Source organism: Phyllobates terribilis, unplaced genomic scaffold, assembly GCF_046119375.1.
Source record: "Phyllobates terribilis strain yellow unplaced genomic scaffold, ASM4611937v1 Scaffold_1__5_contigs__length_1240528914, whole genome shotgun sequence".
Taxonomy (NCBI): domain Eukaryota; kingdom Metazoa; phylum Chordata; class Amphibia; order Anura; family Dendrobatidae; genus Phyllobates; species Phyllobates terribilis.
This window is the reverse complement of record NW_027362761.1, coordinates 458,851,848-458,872,918: the sequence shown is the minus strand read 5'-3', so window position 1 is coordinate 458,872,918 and position 21,071 is coordinate 458,851,848. Positions and strand designations below refer to the sequence as shown.

The following is a 21,071-nucleotide window of genomic DNA, read 5'->3' as shown; positions in this document are numbered from 1 at the left end:
GATGTGGCAAGTGAAATTGAACAATATTGTCAATTAAATTTGGTTAACTGGTTAATTCAGCAGGTAAAGGGGCAGTTACTTTGACACAGGAGCAATTAAGTCTAAACTGAATTTTTCATTCAGTAAAGCATGTAAATCAGCGTTTTTTGTTTAGGTTATCTTTGTCTTGCCCAATTAGGACAGGTGCACATACTGTTTCATGCCACTATATAGTGTTGCAATGCGAAATACACTATATGTTGCAGTATTTCTTACATTAGAGAGTTTATGTGGAATGAAATATAACGTGAATGTGTGATTGTTGAAGCTGATAGATTTGTCATATCCTCAGCGTGTATACAACATATGGCAAATATGAACACAGCTCTGCAGACTTTTCCAGTATTAATGAATTCAAGGCAAATCCTCTATTTATTTATAGATTTCTTATTTCAAACAGAAAAAATGCAGGATGGGGTTTACAATAAGAGGCCGGTTTCCCACAAATTGAGCTATTGTTCAAAAATGCTTTGTGTTTTAAAGTGGTTTCCAGTTTCAGCAAACAAGCTTTATCCATTGCATAATATAAAGGTAAACATTTTGCAATATAATTGGCACATTAATGCCTAATAATTTCCAAGATCTCTGCTTGCAATTAGTGTTGAGCGAATTTGTTCGGCATTTCAAATTCGGGTTCGTGTTCGGGATTCTGGCTTGTTCGCGCCAAAAAATCAGGCTTCGATATGACTAAACATTCAGAACACGCATTTTGCACAATCCTTCAGGACATTTTCTAAAGTTATTATTCCAGTTCTAGGAAAATGAGTACAAAGCAATATTTTTCTGGATGAGAAATTTCCACCAAATTACTTCCAAGGGGTAACATTTGTCCTTGCGGAGAGTGACATATTAAGCATGTCAAGGTGAGGAGACTTTTTAATCTGCAATCCTCCTCTGGGAAATAAGCAAATTGTCTTTACTCCTTGGATACCAGTCTGATGCCTATCACCCAGCCAAACCAGAACTCAACACTTTGCACTGACGAGGGGCAGTACCCCGAAATACAGTGTCTGCAAATTGAGTTTCTTGTTCTGGATTTTATCCTAAGTCATGTGACAAGGCTCGTTAAAGGGTCGATATTGACTTTTAGCATTGCTACTTCCTATAGGTGGCACTAGAGTTCTAGTTCTTTTCTTCCCCGAAGAGACAATTTGCACCCAAATACTAAAACTGTGGCAAAACTATGAAGACATGTTGAAGGTTTTTGACCAGATCTGCAACTGTCCTCCCTTATCAGGCTACAGTCATTTATATAAACTGGTGGACTTCCAGAACAGGGGGCTGTGCCATATTGATCTATCTTGTTTAGCAAATTCAGGATGTTCTCACACTGGGAATCTACTTACCATGCCTCAAAATTTTCTAATATGGGGTCATCTACATTGGAGAACCTCTTTATCCCATGATCATTATTATTGTCCTAGTCTGACAAGGCAAGTGGATCAAGATTCTGATCTAAACATAGGCCATCAATATGTTTTTCTGATAAACCCCATTAATTCTTTTTATATTATTACATTTGCTGATTTGATTTGTTTATTATATACAGTATATATTTTATTCTTTATTGTATGTTATCACTTTTATTTTATAGGCAATCAATTTCTGGTATGTTCTGGTGATGAACGACGAGCATGCGGAACGACGGCATCTCATCTTCTTTGTAGTGGGATGGGGGCTTCCTGCAGTTGTTGTTGTCCTGCACCTGGTCATTCTCAAAAGTATCTACCATAAGCACATAACTGAGATTTATGGATTGGTCCATGGAGATATGTAAGTTTTTCTAAATGAAAAAATTCAGTCAAACGATCTTTGCAATATTTAACTATTTTTCTTATGTTTAATGCAGTCCTAATATATTTTTCTGCAAGAGAATGACAATTAAATGGGTTTTGTGCTCTCCATCAAAAGATGAGGGATGTCTAGATGTAAAGGCTGTGTTGCCACAATGAGTTTTTGGTGAGTTTTTGATGCTGCGTATTTTTGCTGCGTCAAAAACACAGCGTCTTACAATTCCAGCAAAGTGGATGGGATTTATAGAAATCTCACGCCCACTCACCTGCGGTTTCAAATCCGCAACTTGTCAATTTCTCTTGCGGGTACGCTGGGTTTTATGTGCAGATTATTCCCATAGTCTTGCATTAGATGTTGAAGATCCACAGGTAAAAAACGCACATGCCTTTTTGGTGCAATTCTGCAGCGGAAACACATCTGCACTTGGCTGTATCAAAAAAGTTTTGTCAAAGCCAAATACCAGGAAGTATCAAAAACAAAGCAGCTTTATTTAAAACATGACATAGCAAGAAGAGTCAAAAACTGCAGCGTCAAAAATGACATAAAAACAAATGTAAAAAAACAAACTCTAAAATGCAATAAAAAAATGCAAGTTACCTAATTTACTTAATAGGTGCAGAAAATCTGCAACATGAAAAACTCACCAAAAGCTCATCGTGGAAACATAGCCTATCAGAGTGCTATGATCACCTTGTTCATGACATTGATATGTAACTCTTGCTAAAAGCACTGTAATCCAGGGCCCGGGCTATACACCCACTTCTGCAGCGCTACTGATTGGTTTTAACTTTTGCATCTCAGCTGCAGTCCACCAAATTGCATGTAACTCAATATACTCATGTCGAGTGTAGTTGCATTAAATTAATTAGTAGCACTTCAAAAAGCGTCAATGTAGCCCTAGCCTTATGTTTTAGTAGTATGTCAGACTGTGTAAGCGCATGCATTGAAGATATGATCGGGACAGTGAAGACTATTTCATTCACACTAAGGGGAAGCGATTACAGGACCCAAAGTTGGATTAGCACCCCATAGTCATCCATAAAGTATAATGCACCCCATAATCATCCATAAAGTATAATGCAGCCCCATAGTCATCCATGTACTAGTATGGCCACTGATTTTTTTTTTAAATAAATAAATACTTACCTTTCCTTCACTCCCCCGCCGCGTATCCTCTTGTGAAGACGGCAGCCAACTGGCCTCTGATTGGCTGTCAGCGTGTATTGTGGCGCGCGGACCCGATGTGTCTGTGCGTCACAATACACTTTCAACTGGATGTGCGTCCAGGGACGAACATCCAGGTGAAATTTCTGCTGGCGTTGGCAGGCCCCTGATCTGCTGGGCTATGTCGTTACGCCGCTGCATAAAATCCACAGTAATACTACCATCATGTGAATCTACAAGAGATGCGGTACTACTCAATGTACAGAGCTGTGCCAAGTGTACTGTGCCACTGCCCCTTCAATCAGCTGATCAGTGAGGTGCCTAGGTGACTGACCCCCATAATATTGGTAGGTCATCAATATTAAGGTCCTGCAAAAACATTTTACAGTTTACCAGGATGAAAGTTTATAGTAGATGATACACAGATGTGGAGTCTAATAAATAGTGAGACCCAAGGCTGTATTTGTAATAAGGCACTTGAGGGCACGTGCCTAGGATGGTAGTAAGGAGGCACATTTCTTCATTTGCTTGTTTTTTATTAATATGTCAGTGCTGCTGTCACAAGACAATTATAAAATCTGGCAGCAGCAAGGACGCACCTTCTGGCACACAGACACGTCTGAGCTTATGCAATGTAATACATGTCTCAGCTTATGCATGCAATTCACTGAGGCTGGCTGTAAACATCAGCACACTGCTCCTCCATTATGTTACAGTATATAACTGCTGCAGCGGGTATCCTCACCCCAGGCTGTGTTGTGCTGATCCCATGGTGCTGCACTCTTCTCCTGGAAGCCTAGTCAGCTCAGCCCACATGCTAATTCCCAGCTACTACCCTCCCCTGCGCTACAACAAAGATCTGTCAGTAATCTGTCTGCAGTATCAGTGTGTAGTGGTCAGCTACCCTCCCCTGACATGACATCCTACTAGTGAGAGGGTTATGTGGCCATCCAGCTTCCCCTGACGTGACATCCTACTGGTGAGGGGGTTATGTGGCCATCCAGCCTCCCCTGATGTGACATCCTACTGGTGAGAGGGTTATGTAGCCATCCAGCCTTCCCTGATGTGACATCCTACTGGTGAGGGGGTTATGTGACCATCCATTCTCCCAAGATGTGACATCCTACTCGTGAGTGAGTTATGTGTAGAGCCACCCTCCTCTGACATCGTACTGGTAAGAGGGTTTTGTGGCCAGCCAGCCTTCCCTTGACGTTACATCCTAGTGGTGAGGGGGCTATGTGGCCAGCCAGTCTTCTCTGATATCCTACTGGTAAGAGGGTTTTCTGGCCAGCCAGCCTCCCCTGATGTGACATCCTACTGGTGAGAGGGTTATGTGGCCAGCCAGCCTCCCCAAATGTGACATCCTACTGGTAAGGGAGTTATGTGGTCATCCAGCCTCTCCAGATATGACATCCTACTAGTGAGGGGGTTATGTGGCCTGCCAGCCTCCTCTGATGTGACATCCTACTAGTGAGGGGGTTTTGTGGCCATCCAGCCTCCTCTGACGTGACATCCTACTGGTGAGGGGGTTATGTGGCGATCTGGCCTCCCCTGATGTGACATCCTACTGGTGAGAGGGTTATGTGGTCAGCCAGCCTCCCCAAATGTGACATCCTACTGGTAAGGGGGATATGTGTAGAGCCACCCTCCTCCAACATCATACTGTTAAGAGGGTTTTGTGGCCAGCCAATCTTCCCTTGACGTGACATCCTACTGGTGAGGGGGTTATGTGGCCAGCCAGCCTCCTTTGACATCCTGCTGGTAGGAGGTTTTTGTTGCCAGCCAGTCTTTCCTGGTGTGACATCCTACCAGTGAGAGGGTTATGTGGCCATCCAGCCTCCCCTGATGTGACATCCTACTGGTGAGGGGGTTATGTGTAGAGCCACCCTCCTCCGACATCATACTGGTAAGAGGGTTTTGTGGCCAGCCAATCTTCCCTTGACGTGACATCCTACTGGTGAGGGGGTTATGTGGCCAGCCAGCCTCCTCTAACATCATACTGTTGAGAGAGTTTTGTGGCCATCCAGCCTCCCCTGACGTGACATCCTACTGCTGAGGGGGTTATGTGGCCATCCAGCCTCCCCCGACGTGACATCCTTCTGATGAGGGGGTTATGTGGCCATCCAGCCTCCCCTGATGTGACATCCTACTCGTGAGGGGGTTATGTGGCCATCCAGTCTCCCCCTGATGTGACATCCTACTGGTGAGGGGGTTATGTGGAGAGCCACCCTCCTCTGACATGCAGGTAATAGAGTATTGTGGCTAGCCAGCCTTCCCTTCATGTGACATCCTAGTGGTGAGGGGGCTATGTGGCCCGCAAGCCTTCTCTGATATCCAACTGGTAAGAGGGTTTTGTGGCCAGCCAACCTCCCCTGATGTGACATCCTACTGGTTAGGGGGTTATGTGGCCAGTCAGCCTCCTTTGATATCCCACTGGTAGGAGAGTTTTGTGGCCAGCCAGCCTTCCCTTCATGTGACATCCTAGTCGTGAGGGGGCTATGTGGCCAGCCAGACTTCTCTGATATCCTACTGGTAAGAGGGTTTTGTGGCCAGCCAACCTCCCCTGATATGACATCCTACTGGTTAGGGGGTTATGAGGCCAGTCAGCCTCCCCTGATGTGACATCCTACTGGTAGGAGGGTTTTGTGGTCAGCCAGCCTCCCCTGATGTTACATTCTACTGGTGAGTGGGTTAGACAAACAGAACTGAGGATCAGGCTACAGGAAGGAGGCAAAAGTTTTAGGCAGGTGTAAATGCTTTCATAAATAGAAGTTTTAATAGTTTCATTTTATCAATTAACAAAATGCAAAGTAAGTGAACCAAATGGAAATCTAACTCAAATCAATATTTGGTGTGACCACCCTTTGACTTCAAAACAGCATCAATTCTTCTACATTTACTTTAAGGTTTTCGGCAGGGAGGTTGTTCCAAACATCTTGGGAGAATGAAACACAGATCTTCTGTGGCTGTAGACTTGTACAAATCTTTCTGTGTCTTCATGTAATCACAAACAGACTTGATGATGTTGAGATCAGAGCTCTGTGGGGCCATATTATTATATCTAGTTCTTCTTTCGTGTCACAGCATATAGCATTTTCTGATCCAGCTTTACAACTAAGGTGGCGCAACAACTGATATGTGTGATGAATGGGAACCGTCCTATAAAAAATGTGGGATTCATTCACACAACAGTTTCCATCTGTGTTTTTTTCTACCATGCAGGAAGGAAAAAAAGCTGGATGGCTGAATAAATGGAAACAAAGTGCATATCTTAGTGCCTAGATCATACAAGGGATACAGCAAAAACAAAAAAAAGAAAACATTGGTTCAGATGAGTGTTGCTGTATTCATAGTAATGTAACATGATGAAATAGAAACACATGAACATTTTAAGACCAAGTTCAATTCATACTTGAAGGGGTTGTCCAGACTTCAATTTTAATATACCGAAGGCTTGCTCTTCTTGAAAATATCAAAATCATCAAAAATTACTTTCCTCTTTTCGCTCCTGTGGTCTCTGATGAAATGGTAGCAGTGTTGATGGCACGACTACAGCACATGAGAGATACAGGGAAGCACTGGGCGTAGAGGTGATGCCTAGGTGGGCAGTACAAGAACGCTGCGCCCAGTGATTAACTGCAGGAGTCAGGTGCTGTAGCCATGACATCACCGCTGCAGCCTGTCAACAAGGAACAGGGGCAGTGGACCAGACTGAGCTGAAGCAATAGAGAGTAAGGCTAGGTACACACTGTTTCTGCGCCCACTAATGGACGCCAACACTTAGGAGGTATGTGCCAGGCAGTGACCACCATTCTGGGTGGGATACGTTTTTTTGCAGTGGCCCTAAGCGAAGTCTGCTGCACTTTCTTGTACTGTAAAACAAATGGTCTGCAGATGCATACCGGCGAGACAAAGGCCGAAAGGACACACTTTTAGCCTTCATCTGGTTAATGGGCCATATGGCAATGTTGTTGCAATATACCTCGGGGAAAAGCTCCCAACATGTACGGTAGGCTAGATGCATAGATGCAATGTTCATTTAGCCTAGGTAATGATAGTTTTAAAGAGAGCAAACATTTAGGGTAATTACAGCTGCCCCCAATATGTTCACTCTTGTTGAACCGCTAAGCTTATATGGGGTGTTGCCAGGATTGAGTCTTAGGGCAGCAGATTGAGTAGGTACAGCCATAGTGAAACCACTATTACCATTTTTGCTCACGCATTTCAGTGTTGTTACTAATAATGTAATATGTGTAGTAATAATAATAATAGTAGTAATAATAATAACAATTCTGCGTAATACTAGCATGGAAACTATGAAATACACAACTTAATACACATCATGAATATCAATTATGTAAAATGTATTTTTTAATTATTTATTAGCCTTAAATATATATAATAAATGTATATATGAACTATCAGCTCTAGGCTTTGCAAACAGCACTCAGCCAAACAATATAAGCTGAACATTGCATGATTTATTCTGTATGTATCTGGTTTATTAGGACATTAACCAAAGTAGATACTTAAAAATAAAAGTCACGATTAGAAAAATCATGGGTAAGGTTTATTAATACCACTGGATGGAAATCCACAATCAAGAAATAAATTGAGGTTAAAATACAAACTCAATTAACTTCTCTGCAATATATTCATTATGAAGAAATCAGATCCATATAGTGTGAGAATTGGTATCTGCAGACGCTGACTCCTAGAAGAATGATTTGCATGTCCAAATTGCTTTGAACAGTTGGATGTTTGTCACGTCATGCTTCACAGTTAGCCTCTACTCTGTGCCCCTTGTCACAGTGTGTGATATTGCTGCGCCCTTCTAGCCTGTCTGGTCTGTCTACACTTGTTATCTTCTTCCCCTGGTTACAAGGTGACTTCTGTATTTCTGCTAATGATCATTTTAGAGTTTATGTAATAGAATCCAGGGAAACAATTGCCTGACTGTGTTGGTGAGAGATTCATTCAAGTGTTGATTTTGCTGCAAATAATGTATACATTTAGTGGGGTATTGTGGGGGATGTACAGGGAGGCAGTGGCCCCAATCTATGCAGATGCACAGATTAGGGCTACTGCCTCCCCGTACATCCCCCACAACATCCTTACATGCCCCATATTTTCTCCCCCCACCGCTTTCACATGCCACCTGCAGTGTGACCTGAATAGCACCAGCTCAGTAAGTACCCGCATGGAGCAGCTTATGGTGAGATGCAAATGACAATGCTCAGTGTAATGAAGTGAGTTTTGTCATCTCAGTCACTGCCTATGTGGAGCGCAACAATCAATGACAAATTCATCACCACTGCTGTGCTCTTCAGAAGCAGCGATGACAATAATGTATATTAGCCGTAGGAAATGAAGACAGTATTGAATCGATTCAGGTGCAGTGCTCATGGTTCAGTCCAGTCTTGATTCATTACTAAGATCTGCTTTTATATTTTTACACTTTTACTAACTAATTAGAGTTATGGATTGATATAGGGTTAGGGTTAGACTTAGGCCTAGAGTTAGGGCTAACATTAGGCTTAAACAGGTTAAAATTAGTGTCAGGGTAATAAACCTGTTACATAAAAAAATTGAATAAAATAAAACATGAACAAAAACAAAAGTTTTTACTTTGAAAACTTTAGCAAAAAAGCAGAAAAGCTAGGAGCTCAAAACACAAACATTAATTACATAATTATTTTCCTCAAATTACATGTATGGGCTTGGGGTAATAAGGAGTTTAATACTGAACTGGTGGACGGAGCCCTGGGTGCGCTAGTGGTTCATGGGTTAGGGGACACAAAACTTGTGCTCTGCCCTGGGCTCTGTCAACCAAAACTACACCACTGGATAACTAGATTTACAAAACAATCTACAATTCTAATTACATTTTTATAAATGTTAAATTCTATGTAAAGATGTATATATAAATATTAAAGGGGTTTTCCAGGTTGAGACAGTTGATGATATCTAATCACTGGTGTCTAACTCTCAGCACTCTCGTCTATCAGCTGTATCACCTGTATTTTGAACGTGGAAAATCCCATTAATCACTTTTCATTTCTTCTGGTTTGTGTTCCTATAGTGTAACATATTGTAGTAAAAACCATGGTTTATTGCACCATATTGGTATAATGCTCATGATAGAGGTTCCTATATAGAATAGAATATGTGTGTGTTCATTTCTTTGTAATCTTTGATGTTATTACTGTATACAGAGGACAAATCATCAGTAAGGTCTAGAAGGTTAATTGTGATTAAAACTATTAGAAATGGACCCTATAAATAAGTGAGCTGATGTCAGTTATGATTATGGGTTTCTTCTGCTAAATATTTGGGGCATATTATGGCTACAGATCCTGGGCCTACTGGGGGGTCTCCTGGGAGCCTGTAGGTGATAGATAACTAACAGATGTCATCCATCAGGGGTAACCATCACAGTAATCCAGTAAAAAAAAAAAAGGTGATGGATATCCAAAGGATGGCATCCATCAGACCTATACATTTTTTTAGTGTTTATTTAACATCCTGAGCCTGTCGTAAGTTGTCAATGTTAAATTGATTGGGGTCCAAACTATTCACTTTGGTAGGAGCAGAGCCTGAGAACGGCCACTGCCCAGTGTACGGAGATGTGCTTTTCTCGTGTTCACATCTGGTCACCACCAGATCTACAAGAAGCTCCTGCCTAGTCTCAGTCCCCCGCCGGTCTACTATTGATGACCCATCCTTAGGATAGTTTATCAATATCTAAGTTGTGGACAACGCTTTTAGGAATGAACACATCTGTATGTGTATAATAAATTCTACATAAGACAGTTTCCCATGTATGGAGCACATGCTTCCACAGATGGCCTGGTCTGGAGATAAACTTGAGAAGAGCTGAAACCCCAGCACTGAGGGACATCGGAGTTTATTGACACAGGAGCTGAATTTTCACTTATGGAAACCAGTTAACTTTAATTCACAGCTAAAACAGTTACCTTAGTAGCTATCTCCTCACCAGTCATTGGAGCAATGGTAACGCAGCTGGATTAATATACCTGCCATGTGGTATCAGGAAATGAAGGTTTATTCTCATCACAGCTGTCATCACCAAGTCCAAGTGCCGACCACATTAGGTGAAGCTCCGGAAAAAGCCGAATGTGGCTTCACTACTCTGTTTTTATATATATAAAATAGTCACAATTATTCATTTCTTTTTTCCGGGCCCAAACCCCTGTATGGATGACTCACGAATGACTGAGATGGGAATATCCCTTTATAAAAGGTGTGTAGCATCGGATGTAGCCCACAGTGCGGGTGATAAGTATTTCTGCAGTATATGGTATCATTATTTTTCTTAATAAGACACAATATTAAAACTGTAACTAACCATCTGTGGGCATTTAGCTGAGATTTAGCAATTTGTCAATCCAACATTTTTATTCCATAGCTAAACACTGAGCTAAAATAGTCTCGGCTATATTAAGAGAGTGACGTCACAGCAATCTGTCAACATTAGTCAGAGCAATGGCAGGTTCTGCTCAAAACACACAATGTCACATAAAACAGGCTGAAAAGAGCCTTTCACATCTCTACAGCTAAACAAACATGGCTAAATAGCGCTGTATGGGCTCAGGATGGAGCACGGAAAAAAATACACATATGGTCTGCACCAGTCCACTACTTCTAAATATACAAGGGCTGCAGTCATGTGGGGGGCAGGGTGGGGGGCGATCTTCAGCTGTCATGGGAGGCAAATCTGCGGTTGTCATATAGGGCAAATCTGGGTGTCAAACTCTGCAGACATGCGTTCTAATAGCGGGAAGCAGGCAACGCTGGTCTGGGTCAGTGGGAAGAAGGGATCAATGACGACAAGAAGAGAAGATTCTTCAATTGTTGTTTATTCTTCCTCTGATGGGCAAAAGTATTGAGGGTTCATGGAAACTCATGTGATACATATACCTAGGGGAAAGAACATGTAGCGTAATTATTATGTGTGATTGTATATTTATTCTGGTAATCTGGATACTGAGTAGAAGGGTATGTGCACATGTTAAGTATTTGCTGCAGAAATTTCTGCACCAGCTCTGCATCTCCGCATGCCACATTTTTATTACGTTTTTGTCAAGTTTTTTACATGTGTTTTTGTTGCAGATTTTTCCCCACTCATTAGTATTGGTGAAATCTGCATCAAAAAGGCTGAAAGAATTAACATTCTGCAGATTCAAATCTGCTGAAAATCTGAAAGTAAAAAAAAAGCAAAGTGTGCATGAGACTTCAGGATTCTTATTCACTTTGCTGAGACTAGGAAATCCTTCAGGTTTTGTAACACAAAAAACTCACAAAAAAGGGACAAAAACAAAATGTGTGCACAAAGCCTTCCATGTGTGAACTTCAGATTTATGGCGATCTAAAAGAAAAAACTGACCTAACTTAACCCCGGTCAGTTGAGAATTATCAGAGAACAGGGAAACCCCTGGCACAAAGTATTTCCATCTGAGACAATACAATCCATGTGGGCTAAGTACCCTGGTACTGTACATTGTATAGCGCAGATATTTATAACCACTGCCTATTATTAATAGTATCCTGACAAATCAGGGACAGTATTCATTGTCTCCCGGTGATATCCAGACCCAGATTCTAGAAAGGAAGATCAAATGATTTGTCCTTCCTAACACACTAGGTTATTTTTAATAAAACCAATAATGTAAGAGATGTTCCCCAGTATGTAGATAGCAGCTGCCAATATGATGACTGATTGCAGTACTGAATTTAGACCCAGGCATGTAGTACTGAGTATATTGGCAGGAGTGCTGGTGTAGAGACAGGCTATCTTCTTAAGGCTACTGCCCCACTACCAGTATTTGGTCAGTATTCGGTCAGTATTTTTCCTCAGTATTTGTAAGCCAAAACCAGGAGTGGGTGATAATGCAGAATTGGTGACTTGTTTCTATTATACATTTTCTCTGATTTTTCCTCACCTGGTTTTAGCTCCCACTCCTGAGAAAAAATACTGACTAAATACTGACCAAATACTGATAGTCAGTTGTGACCGGAGCCTTAGACTACACATGAATACTTACCAACCTTAAGGCTCACACGTTGTGTTTTTGATGCGTTTATTTTCCGCAGGCAAAACCTGCTCTCTTGGCAGTAAAGAAGCAACATCAAAAAGCAGGTTTTGCTGATTTTTTGGCTCGTTTTTTTTGCTGCATTTTTCACTGCATTTTTGTCAAGTACATTTGTCTTTTTTGCATGCTGATAAAGTTTAGTACATAAAAAAATAACCTGATTCAACTTTATCAGGTTTTGCCACAAAAAAACGCAGCAAAACCTGTTTTGCTGCCTTTTTGCATCGTTTTTGCATCATCCATTGGTTTCAAGGGGTGAAAAGTGCTGCAAAAACGCTGAAAGAAGTGACATGCTGCAGTTTTAAAAAATGGAGCTCTTAGACAAAACAGTCAGGAAAAAAACCACGGTGTGTGCATGAGATTTCTGAAATCTGACTTTGCTGGTACTGTAAAATGTAGCTGAAAATTTGCATAAAAAATGCTGCAAAAATGCAACGTGTGAACATAGCATAAGGCAAATTTACATGAGAATATAAAAATCGTGTTTCATCCAGAAAAATTTGGATGATTTTTTTCTCATTTGTCATCCGTCTGACATTTGTTTTTATACAGCAGCAGCTATTAAAAAATTTACAAGACCAAATACAGCTTCTTATGTTATAGAATTGCTCTGTGTCCGTAAAAATCGGAGGCTATACTGTGGCTCCGTATGGAATCCGATTGTTCTTGAGCAATAGACTTGAATAGGCGAGTCTCATCTCACACAGAAGAAACTAGTGCATAGTGTGATTTTTTTCACTCTCAGATTCGGTCCGTGAACAAAATTATCTGCATTGCCCCATTGAATAACATTGGTCCGAGTGCTGTGCTGTCCATTTGTTTTCACGGGCAGCAATCAGACCAAAAATCTGATTGTGTGAACTTGGCAATGGAATGCTAAATTTGGGGCATTGCCAAGACCACAGGACCGCCAGGGAACGTCCACTTTTGGCTGTGGGTTTGCTAAACCACAACCCCTTTCGGTTTAGTTCTAAGCCCCCCATGTGTGACATTTTCTGGCGTTTCCCAGAAGCACTTGAAAAACTTGCCGTCCGTATTTAAAAGGAACAATGTAATAAATAATAAAGGTCAAATACAGTTCCTATTGTAATAATTGTAATGTATTCATGCAAAACACATGACACATGGATGACAATTCATATTGGATCCGTATTTTTCAATCCCATTGACTTAAAGGGAACCAGTCACCAGGTTTTCCCAATATAAAGTATGGACACCATCTTTAATGCCTGTTTTACAGTAGTCTAGCAAGCTGTATATAAGTCCCACACTCTTTGCATAGCCCAAAAAATATATTTTATTATCCACCCATACAGTCCGATCTGATGACCCAAAGTAAAGCCCGTGCATGCACATTACAGTACTTTGCTCTGCAGAGTGAAGTGCGCCTCCGCAGGAGCTCGATTGGGAACACTGTGTAGCAAGCAGTAGGAAGGCGATTGCAAGGAGAGAAGGGGCGCCAAAGCAAGACCAGCGATGCTCCTCGGACCGCCCCGTACCATATGGGGGGATAATATAAGGTATTTTTGGGCTATGCAGAGGGCGTGTGGGACTTATATTCAGCTTGCTAGACTGCTGTAAAAGAGGCTTTTAAGGTTGTGGCCATAGTTTTTATTGGGAAAACCTGATGACAGGTTCCCTTTATAATATGTGGGTCTGATCCAAACTACAGTTCCAAGCAGTGCACGTTGCAATGTTTTACATGCAGCCCACCGGTCTGTGTATAAAAAGATTCACATGAACTATCACATTGACTAGCATTGGTCAGTCACACGGATTTTTAATACTTTCATCTGAAATATAATTTTGATATGAAATGGAAAAAAAGGAGAAATCTTCAAAACGTTATAGAAAAAAAATCCAACGCCCCCTTGCTGTTTTATGAATCAGTCATACGGTGTGTCACCGTTACAGTTATTGCTATACAGGCAGTATTTTAGTTCCTATCAGTACTTATTTAGCAGCACATTAAGGGCTCATTCAGACGTCCGTTTTTTCGCGTACGAGTGCTATCTGTGATTTTTATGGATAGCACTCATACATATGATAGTCTATGGGGCCATTCACATGTCTGATTTTTTCCTCAGACTGATGAAGAGGCATTACTGGACTGCCAAAATACCTCCTTTACTATCTGAATGCTCTGAATATACAGTGACGACAGAATGACCCCCGTATACAATAGTACCAGTGAAGTGCCCATCATAATAAGTGCCAGAAGAGTCCCTCCTCAAATACAGTACTGACATAGTGTCTGATATTCTATGCTCCAGTTCCCCTGCTTCCCTTCATACAGCCATAGAGTTACATGATTAAATTATGGCTGCCTGATGCCACCACTAGTGGGCGCTTAATGCGTTCATACTTATACTGCTCCAAATGAGGTCAAAGGGAACAATATAAACACGTATGCATCACACTCCCCCTAGTGGTAAGAGTGGCTACCACTTTTGGCTGAAGTCCAGAAGATTTCTATTTCTTTTGATGCTTAACCTGGAAGAGTAGACAAGAATGCAATATACAGATATTACATAGTCTTATCAGTGGACATACCACTTGAAAATGCGTCCTTGCTAGTAAGAATAGTGGTATTAAATGCTAGTGAGAGTTATTAGCTTAAAATGAACTTGTTAGGAGGTTCATGCTGCTGAACCACAGGCAACATGCAGCTGGCTCCTTAAGAAAATAGGGAGAACAGTCATCTCGCTGGCACCACACTGACTCCCCTCCCTGATTGACAGGTCTCTCACTATACACAACTAGAAAGAAACCTGTCAATCAAGGCGAGCTGGTTGTGCCTCATCCATGCTCCATTCCTGCCCCCTGAATGTGCATCTATACACTGGGACAGAGTATTATTATTATTTATATAGCGCCATTGATTCCATGGTGCTGTACATAAGAAGGGGTTACATACAAAATACAGATATCACTTACAGTAAATTAACTAACAATGATAGAACGGTACGGAGGGAAGAGGACCCTGCCCTTGCGGGCTTACATTCTGCAGGAATGGGGAAGGAGACAGTAGGTGGGGGTTTCCGCTGCTCTGGCGGTGGTGGTGATGTGGCAGCGTGGTCATTGCAGTTGTAAGCTTTCTAGAAGAGATGGGTTTTCATGTTCCGTCTGAAGGATCCGAATGTGGCGGATAGTCGGACATGTTGAGACACAGAGTTCCAGAGGATGGGGGATATTCGGGAGAAGTCTTGGAGGCGGTTGGGTGAGGAACGAATAAGTGTGGAGGAGAGAAGGAGGTCTTGGGAGGACCGGAGATTACGTGAGGGAATATATCGGGAGATTAGTTCAGAGATGTACGGAGGAGAGAGGTTATGGATGGCTTTGTAGGTCAGTGTTAGTAGTTTGAACTGGATACGCTGGGCTATTGGGAGCCAGTGAAGAGATATGCAAAGGGGGGTAGCAGAGGAGTAGCGAGGAGAGAGATGAACTAGTCGGGCAGCAGAGTTAAGGACAGACTGGAGAGGTGCGAGAGTGTTAGCAGGTAGGCCACAGAGGAGGATGTTGCAGTAGTTGAGGTGGGAGATGATGAGGGCATGCACAAGCAGTTTAGTAGATTTAGGGTTGAGGAAAAGATGGATTCTGGAAATATTTTTGAACTGGAGGCGACAGGAGGTGGGGAGGGCTTGGATGTGGGGTTTAAAGGACAGGGCAGAGTCGAGGGTTACTCTGAGGCAGCGGATTGCTGGTACAAGGGAAAGTGTGAAGTCACAGTAGAGAAAACATTGCTGGAGCACAGCCTTATGAGAGGTTTGTGCGGCACCCAGAAAGGTCTTCCCTGTTTCTGTGAGTCTCCCAAACATTCTGGAAGTAGAGTTAGCACAAAATGATTCAGTACTCGCCAGTAATTTGTGGTCACTGGACGAGAGCCCTGAGACCGCCACTTACCTGACTGCATCTGTGACTCTTCTTTTGATTAGACAGCCTGGCACAATGTCACATGTGCGTGGATGACAGGCCAACTAATCAAAAGAAGAGCCACAGATGCTATCAGGATGTGGCTGATAGACCAGTGGACCAGGTCCTACAAATCGATTCACACCAACTCTGTCTAGAAGCGTTGGCAAGTATGGGGTGTAAGAAGGGCTCTAGCAAATTGAATATAATAGGGATGAGCGGTCTCGTGGACGTTTGTTTCTGGTACCCGACCCAAACTTTATTCCAAAGTTCGGTTTGGGTACCAGAACTGTACTTGAACTTGAACCAGAACCTGAACCCCTTTGAAAACAATTTGGACTAGGACTTTTGCACTGGAAAAAAAAATCTCTCTTTCTCTCCCTCTCTCTGCAATGGACTTCCCCCAGAACTCCGAACATTGCAACGGACATCCGGGAGAAGTCCTTGTTCGACGTTTAACTCCGGACACTAACTTTCCGGTATGAACCTCGAATTTTTAAGTTTTAAGTTCGGGTTCGCTTATCTCTAGTAATGACCTGTCAACAATCATTGAGGTGGCTTACGCAACAACTAAAATCTGCAAAAATAAGATACACAATTGATATAACAGCCATATACAGTTATATGAAAGTTTGGGCACCCCTATTAATCTTAAGCTTAATGTTTTATAAAAATTGGTGTTTTTGCAACAGCTATTTCAGTTTGATATATGTAATAACTGTTGGACACAGTAATGTTTCTGCCTTGAAATGAGGTTTATTGTACTAACAGAAAATGTGCAATCTGCATTCAAACAAAATTTGACAGGTGCATAAGTATGGGCACCCTTATCATTTTCTTGTTTTAAATACTCCTACCTACTTTTTACTGACTTACTAAAGCACTTTTTTTGGTTTTGTAACCTCATTGAGCTTTGAACTTCATAGCCAGGTGTATGCAATCATGAGAAAGGCTACTTAAAGTGGCCACTTGCAAGTTGTTCTCCTGTTTGAATCTCCTCTGAAGAGTGGCATCATGGGCTCCTCAAAACAACTGTCAAATGATCTGAAAACAAAGATTATTCAACATAGTTGTTCAGGGGAAGGATACAAAAAGCTGTCTCAGAGATTTAACCTGTCAGTTTCCACTGTGAGGAACATAGTAAGGAAATGGAAGAACACAGGGACAGTTCTTGTTAAGGCCAGAAGTGGCAGGCCAAGAAAAACATCAGAAAGGCAGAGAAGAAGAATAGTGAGATCAGTCAAGGACAATCCTCAGACCACCTCCAGAGAGCTGCAGCATCAACTTGCTGCAGATGGTGTCACTGTGCATCGGTCAACTATACAACGCACTTTACACAAGGAGAAGCTGTATGGGAGAGTGATGCGAAAGAAGCCGTTTCTGCAAGCACGCCACAAACAGAGTCGGCTGAGGTATGCAAAAGCACATTTGGAGAAGCCAATTTCTTTTTGGAAGAAGGTCCTGTGGACTGATGAAACCAAGATTGAGTTGTTTGGTCATACAAAAAGGCGTTATGCATGGCGGCAAAAAAACACAGCATTCCAAGAAAAACACTTGCTACCCACAGTAAAATTTGGTGGAGGTTCCTTCATGCTTTGGGGCTGTGTGGCCAATGCCGGCACCGGGAATCTTGTTAAAGTTGAGGGACGCATGGATTCCACTCAGTATCAGCAGATTCTTGACAATAATGTTCAAGAATCAGTGATAAAGTTGAAGTTACGCAGGGGATGGATCTTTCAGCAAGACAATGATCCAAAACACCGCTCCAAATCTACTCAGGCATTCATGCAGAGGAACAATTACAATGTTCTGGAATGGTCATCCCAGTCCCCAGACCTGAATATCATAGAACATCTGTGGGATCATTTGAAGAGGGCTGTCCATGCTCGGCGACCATCAAACTTAACTGAACTGGAATTGTTTTGTAAAGAGGAATGGTCAAAAATACCTTTATCCAGGATCCAGGAAATCATTAAAAGCAACAGGAAGCGACTAGAGGCTGTTATTTTTGCAAAAGGAGGATCTACTAAATATTAATGTCACTTTTCTGGTGAGGTGCCCATACTTATGCACCTGTCAAATTTTGTTTGAATGCAGATTGCACATTTTCTGTTAGTACAATAAACCTCATTTCAAGGCAGAAACATTACTGTGTCCAACAGTTATTACATATATCAAACTGAAATAGCTGTTGCAAAAACACCAATTTTTATAAAACATTAAGCTTAAGATTAATAAGGGTGCCCAAACTTTTTCATATAACTGTATAACCATGAAGCACAGACGTTCTCCACATCTGAGTGATCTGCCTGTTCTATCCAGATCAGACAGTGTGTACACAGCAGTGGAGGATTGCACAATATTGGATGCATCTGTTTAAATGTCAGTGTGGGTGTAAACAAGTCCCAGAATGAAAACACCGAAATCACCTCCAGCAATTCCAGTTACATTCTCCCAGCAACAGTATAGTAGCAGCGGCCAATGAGCGTCCCCTCCGAGAGCTGCACGAAGCACGTCAGTTTAGGAAGTTCCTGTTTACAGTCTGGGAAAGCCCAGCAGAGTTATGTCACAGACGCCAAGGCTGCGTTATCTGCTTGTAAACATGTCTGCGGTGTGTGACATGAGGATATAAGGTCAGCGGAGAACAAGAAATATCAGCAAATTACTGATACAAACTTATCTTAATGCTGTCCATTAACTTACATTACACCCTATGCAACAAGAAAATCAGTACACCAGGCTTAAATGTGTGTCCCTAAATATTACACCTCAATAGTATGCATCATCTACCCTGTAGTGATATACAGTACAGACCAAAAGTTTGGACACACCTTCTCATTTAAAGATTTTTCTGTATTTTCATGACTATGAAAATTGTACATTCACACTGAAGGCATCAAAACTATGAATTAACACATGTGGAATTATATACTTAACAAAAAAGGGTGAAACAACTGAAAATATGTCTTATATTCTAGGTTCTTCAAAGTAGACACCTTTTGCTTTGATGACTGCTTTGCACACTCTTGGCATTCTCTTGATGAGCTTCAAGAGGTAGTCACCGGAAATGGTCTTGAAACAATCTTGAAGGAGTTCCCAGAGATGCTTAGCACTTGTTGGCCCTTTTGCCTTCACTCTGCGGTCCAGCTCACCCCAAACCATCTCGATTGGGTTCAGGTCTGGTGACTGTGGAGGCCAGGTCATCTGGCGTAGCACCCCATCACTCTACTTCTTGGTCAAATAGCCCTTACACAGCCTGGAGGTGTGTTTGGGGTCATTGTCCTGTTGAAAAATAAATGATGGTCCAACTAAGCACAAACCGGATGGAATAGCATGCTGCTGCAAGATGCTGTGGTAGTCATGCTGGTTCAGTATGCCTTCCATTTTGAATAAATCCCCAACAGTGTCACCAGCAAAGAACCCCCACACCATCACACCTCCTCCTCCATGCTTCATGGTGGGAACCAGGCATGTAGAGTCCATCTGTTCACCTTTTTTTGCGTCGCACAAAGACACGGTTGTTGGAACCAAAGATCTCAAATTTGGACTTATCAGACCAAAGCACAGATTTCCACTGGTCTAATGTCCATTCCTTGTGTTCTATAGCCCAAACAAGTCTCTTCTGCTTGTTGCCTGTCCTTAGCAGTGGTTTCCTAGCAGCTATTTTACCATGAAGGCCTGCTGCACAAAGTCTCCTCTTAACAGTTGTTGTAGAGATGCGTCTGCTGCTAGAACTCTGTGTGGCATTGACCTGGTCTCTAATCTGAGCTGCTGTTAACCTGCGATTTATGAGGCTGGTGACTCGGATAAACTTATCCTCAGAAGCAGAGGTAACTCTTGGTCTTCCTTTCCTGGGGCGGTCCTCATGTGAGCCAGTTTCTTTGTAGTGCTTGATGGTTTTTGCAACTGCACTTGGGGACACTTTCAAAGTTTGCCCAATTTTTCGGACTGACTGACCTTCATTTCTTAAAGTAATGATGGCCACTCGTTTTTCTTTACTTAGCTGCTTTTTTCTTGCCATAATACAAATTCTAACAGTCTATTCAGTAGGACTATCAGCTGTGTATCCACCTGACTTCTGCACAACACAACTGATGGTCCCAACCCCATTTATAAGGCAAGAAATCCCACTTATTAAATCTGACAGGGCACACCTGTGAAGTGAAAACCATTTCCGGTGACTTCCTCTTGAAGCTCATGAAGAGAATGCCAAGAGTGTGCAAAGCAGTCATCAAAGCAAAAGGTGGCTACTTTGAAGAACCTAGAATATAAGACATATTTTCAGTTGTTTCACACTTTTTTGTTAAGTATATAATTCCACATGTGTTAATTCATAGTTTTGATGCCTTCAGTGTGAATGTACAATTTTAAAAGTCATGAAAATACAGAAAAATCTTTAAATGAGAAGGTGTGTCCAAACTTTTGGTCTGTACTGTAGAGACAGTCTCAATAGTGCAATAACATTACGGATTGGAAACTGCTATAATGGGAAAGAGCATTCCTTAGATTGATGCATTCTCCATGTGCATCAGATCATATTGATGTGCCTGTGCCCGAAATATTACCTAATGTAGCCTGTAAGTATATAGCAATAGTAAATCAGTCCTGGAAAACATAATCACCTGCCTCCAGTACGTGGGTCTGATATTCACGTAAGATGCAAGTTATTCCAGAAAGTACCGATAACCTGACCCTGAAATCAACTGCACCATGTGCTGTGGTATTTGTTGTCTCAGCCTTTGCCATGGCCACCACAGCCGGCCAAATGTCATGCTATTAATGTGACTATCACGCTCTCATATTAAAAATCTTGAATGTCATTCTAGGACAACCCTCAGTGAGTTTTGCTCACCACATGGTATCGTGCTGGAATATATCTGAGACTTGAGGCTACATGATGTTTACAGGGGCAGTGATCATAAATCTGATGCTTGTCTCTGTGTATGTCATCCATATCTGGACATCAACAAACTAATATTCCAGATTTACCAAAGTCACTGGTGGTAAATAGGAGTCTGTGTGTGGGAGGTCCGGAGAAGACCACATGGC

General features: G+C 42.0%; 1 protein-coding gene and 1 long non-coding RNA gene across 5 annotated transcripts in view; one reads left to right on the top strand and one right to left on the bottom strand.

The window, feature by feature from the left end:
• ADGRV1 (adhesion G protein-coupled receptor V1) overlaps positions 1–21,071 on the top strand; it is a 627,077-nt gene that overhangs the window by 571,502 nt on the left and 34,504 nt on the right. For all 4 annotated transcript variants that reach the window (XR_012320105.1, XM_073678624.1, XM_073678616.1 and 1 more), the window contains one exon: positions 1,634–1,812. Coding sequence is in view for 3 of the 4 variants with exons in the window: in XM_073678624.1 (XP_073534725.1) it covers positions 1,634–1,812 (179 nt within the window). In the remaining variant the exon portion in view is untranslated. The remainder of the gene's footprint in view (positions 1–1,633; positions 1,813–21,071) is intronic.
• Positions 5,916–21,071, bottom strand: part of LOC141265490 (uncharacterized) — a 40,978-nt gene continuing 25,822 nt past the window's right edge. Inside the window, exon 3 of the long non-coding RNA XR_012320106.1 lies at positions 5,916–6,240. This is a non-coding gene — a long non-coding RNA (uncharacterized lncRNA). The remainder of the gene's footprint in view (positions 6,241–21,071) is intronic.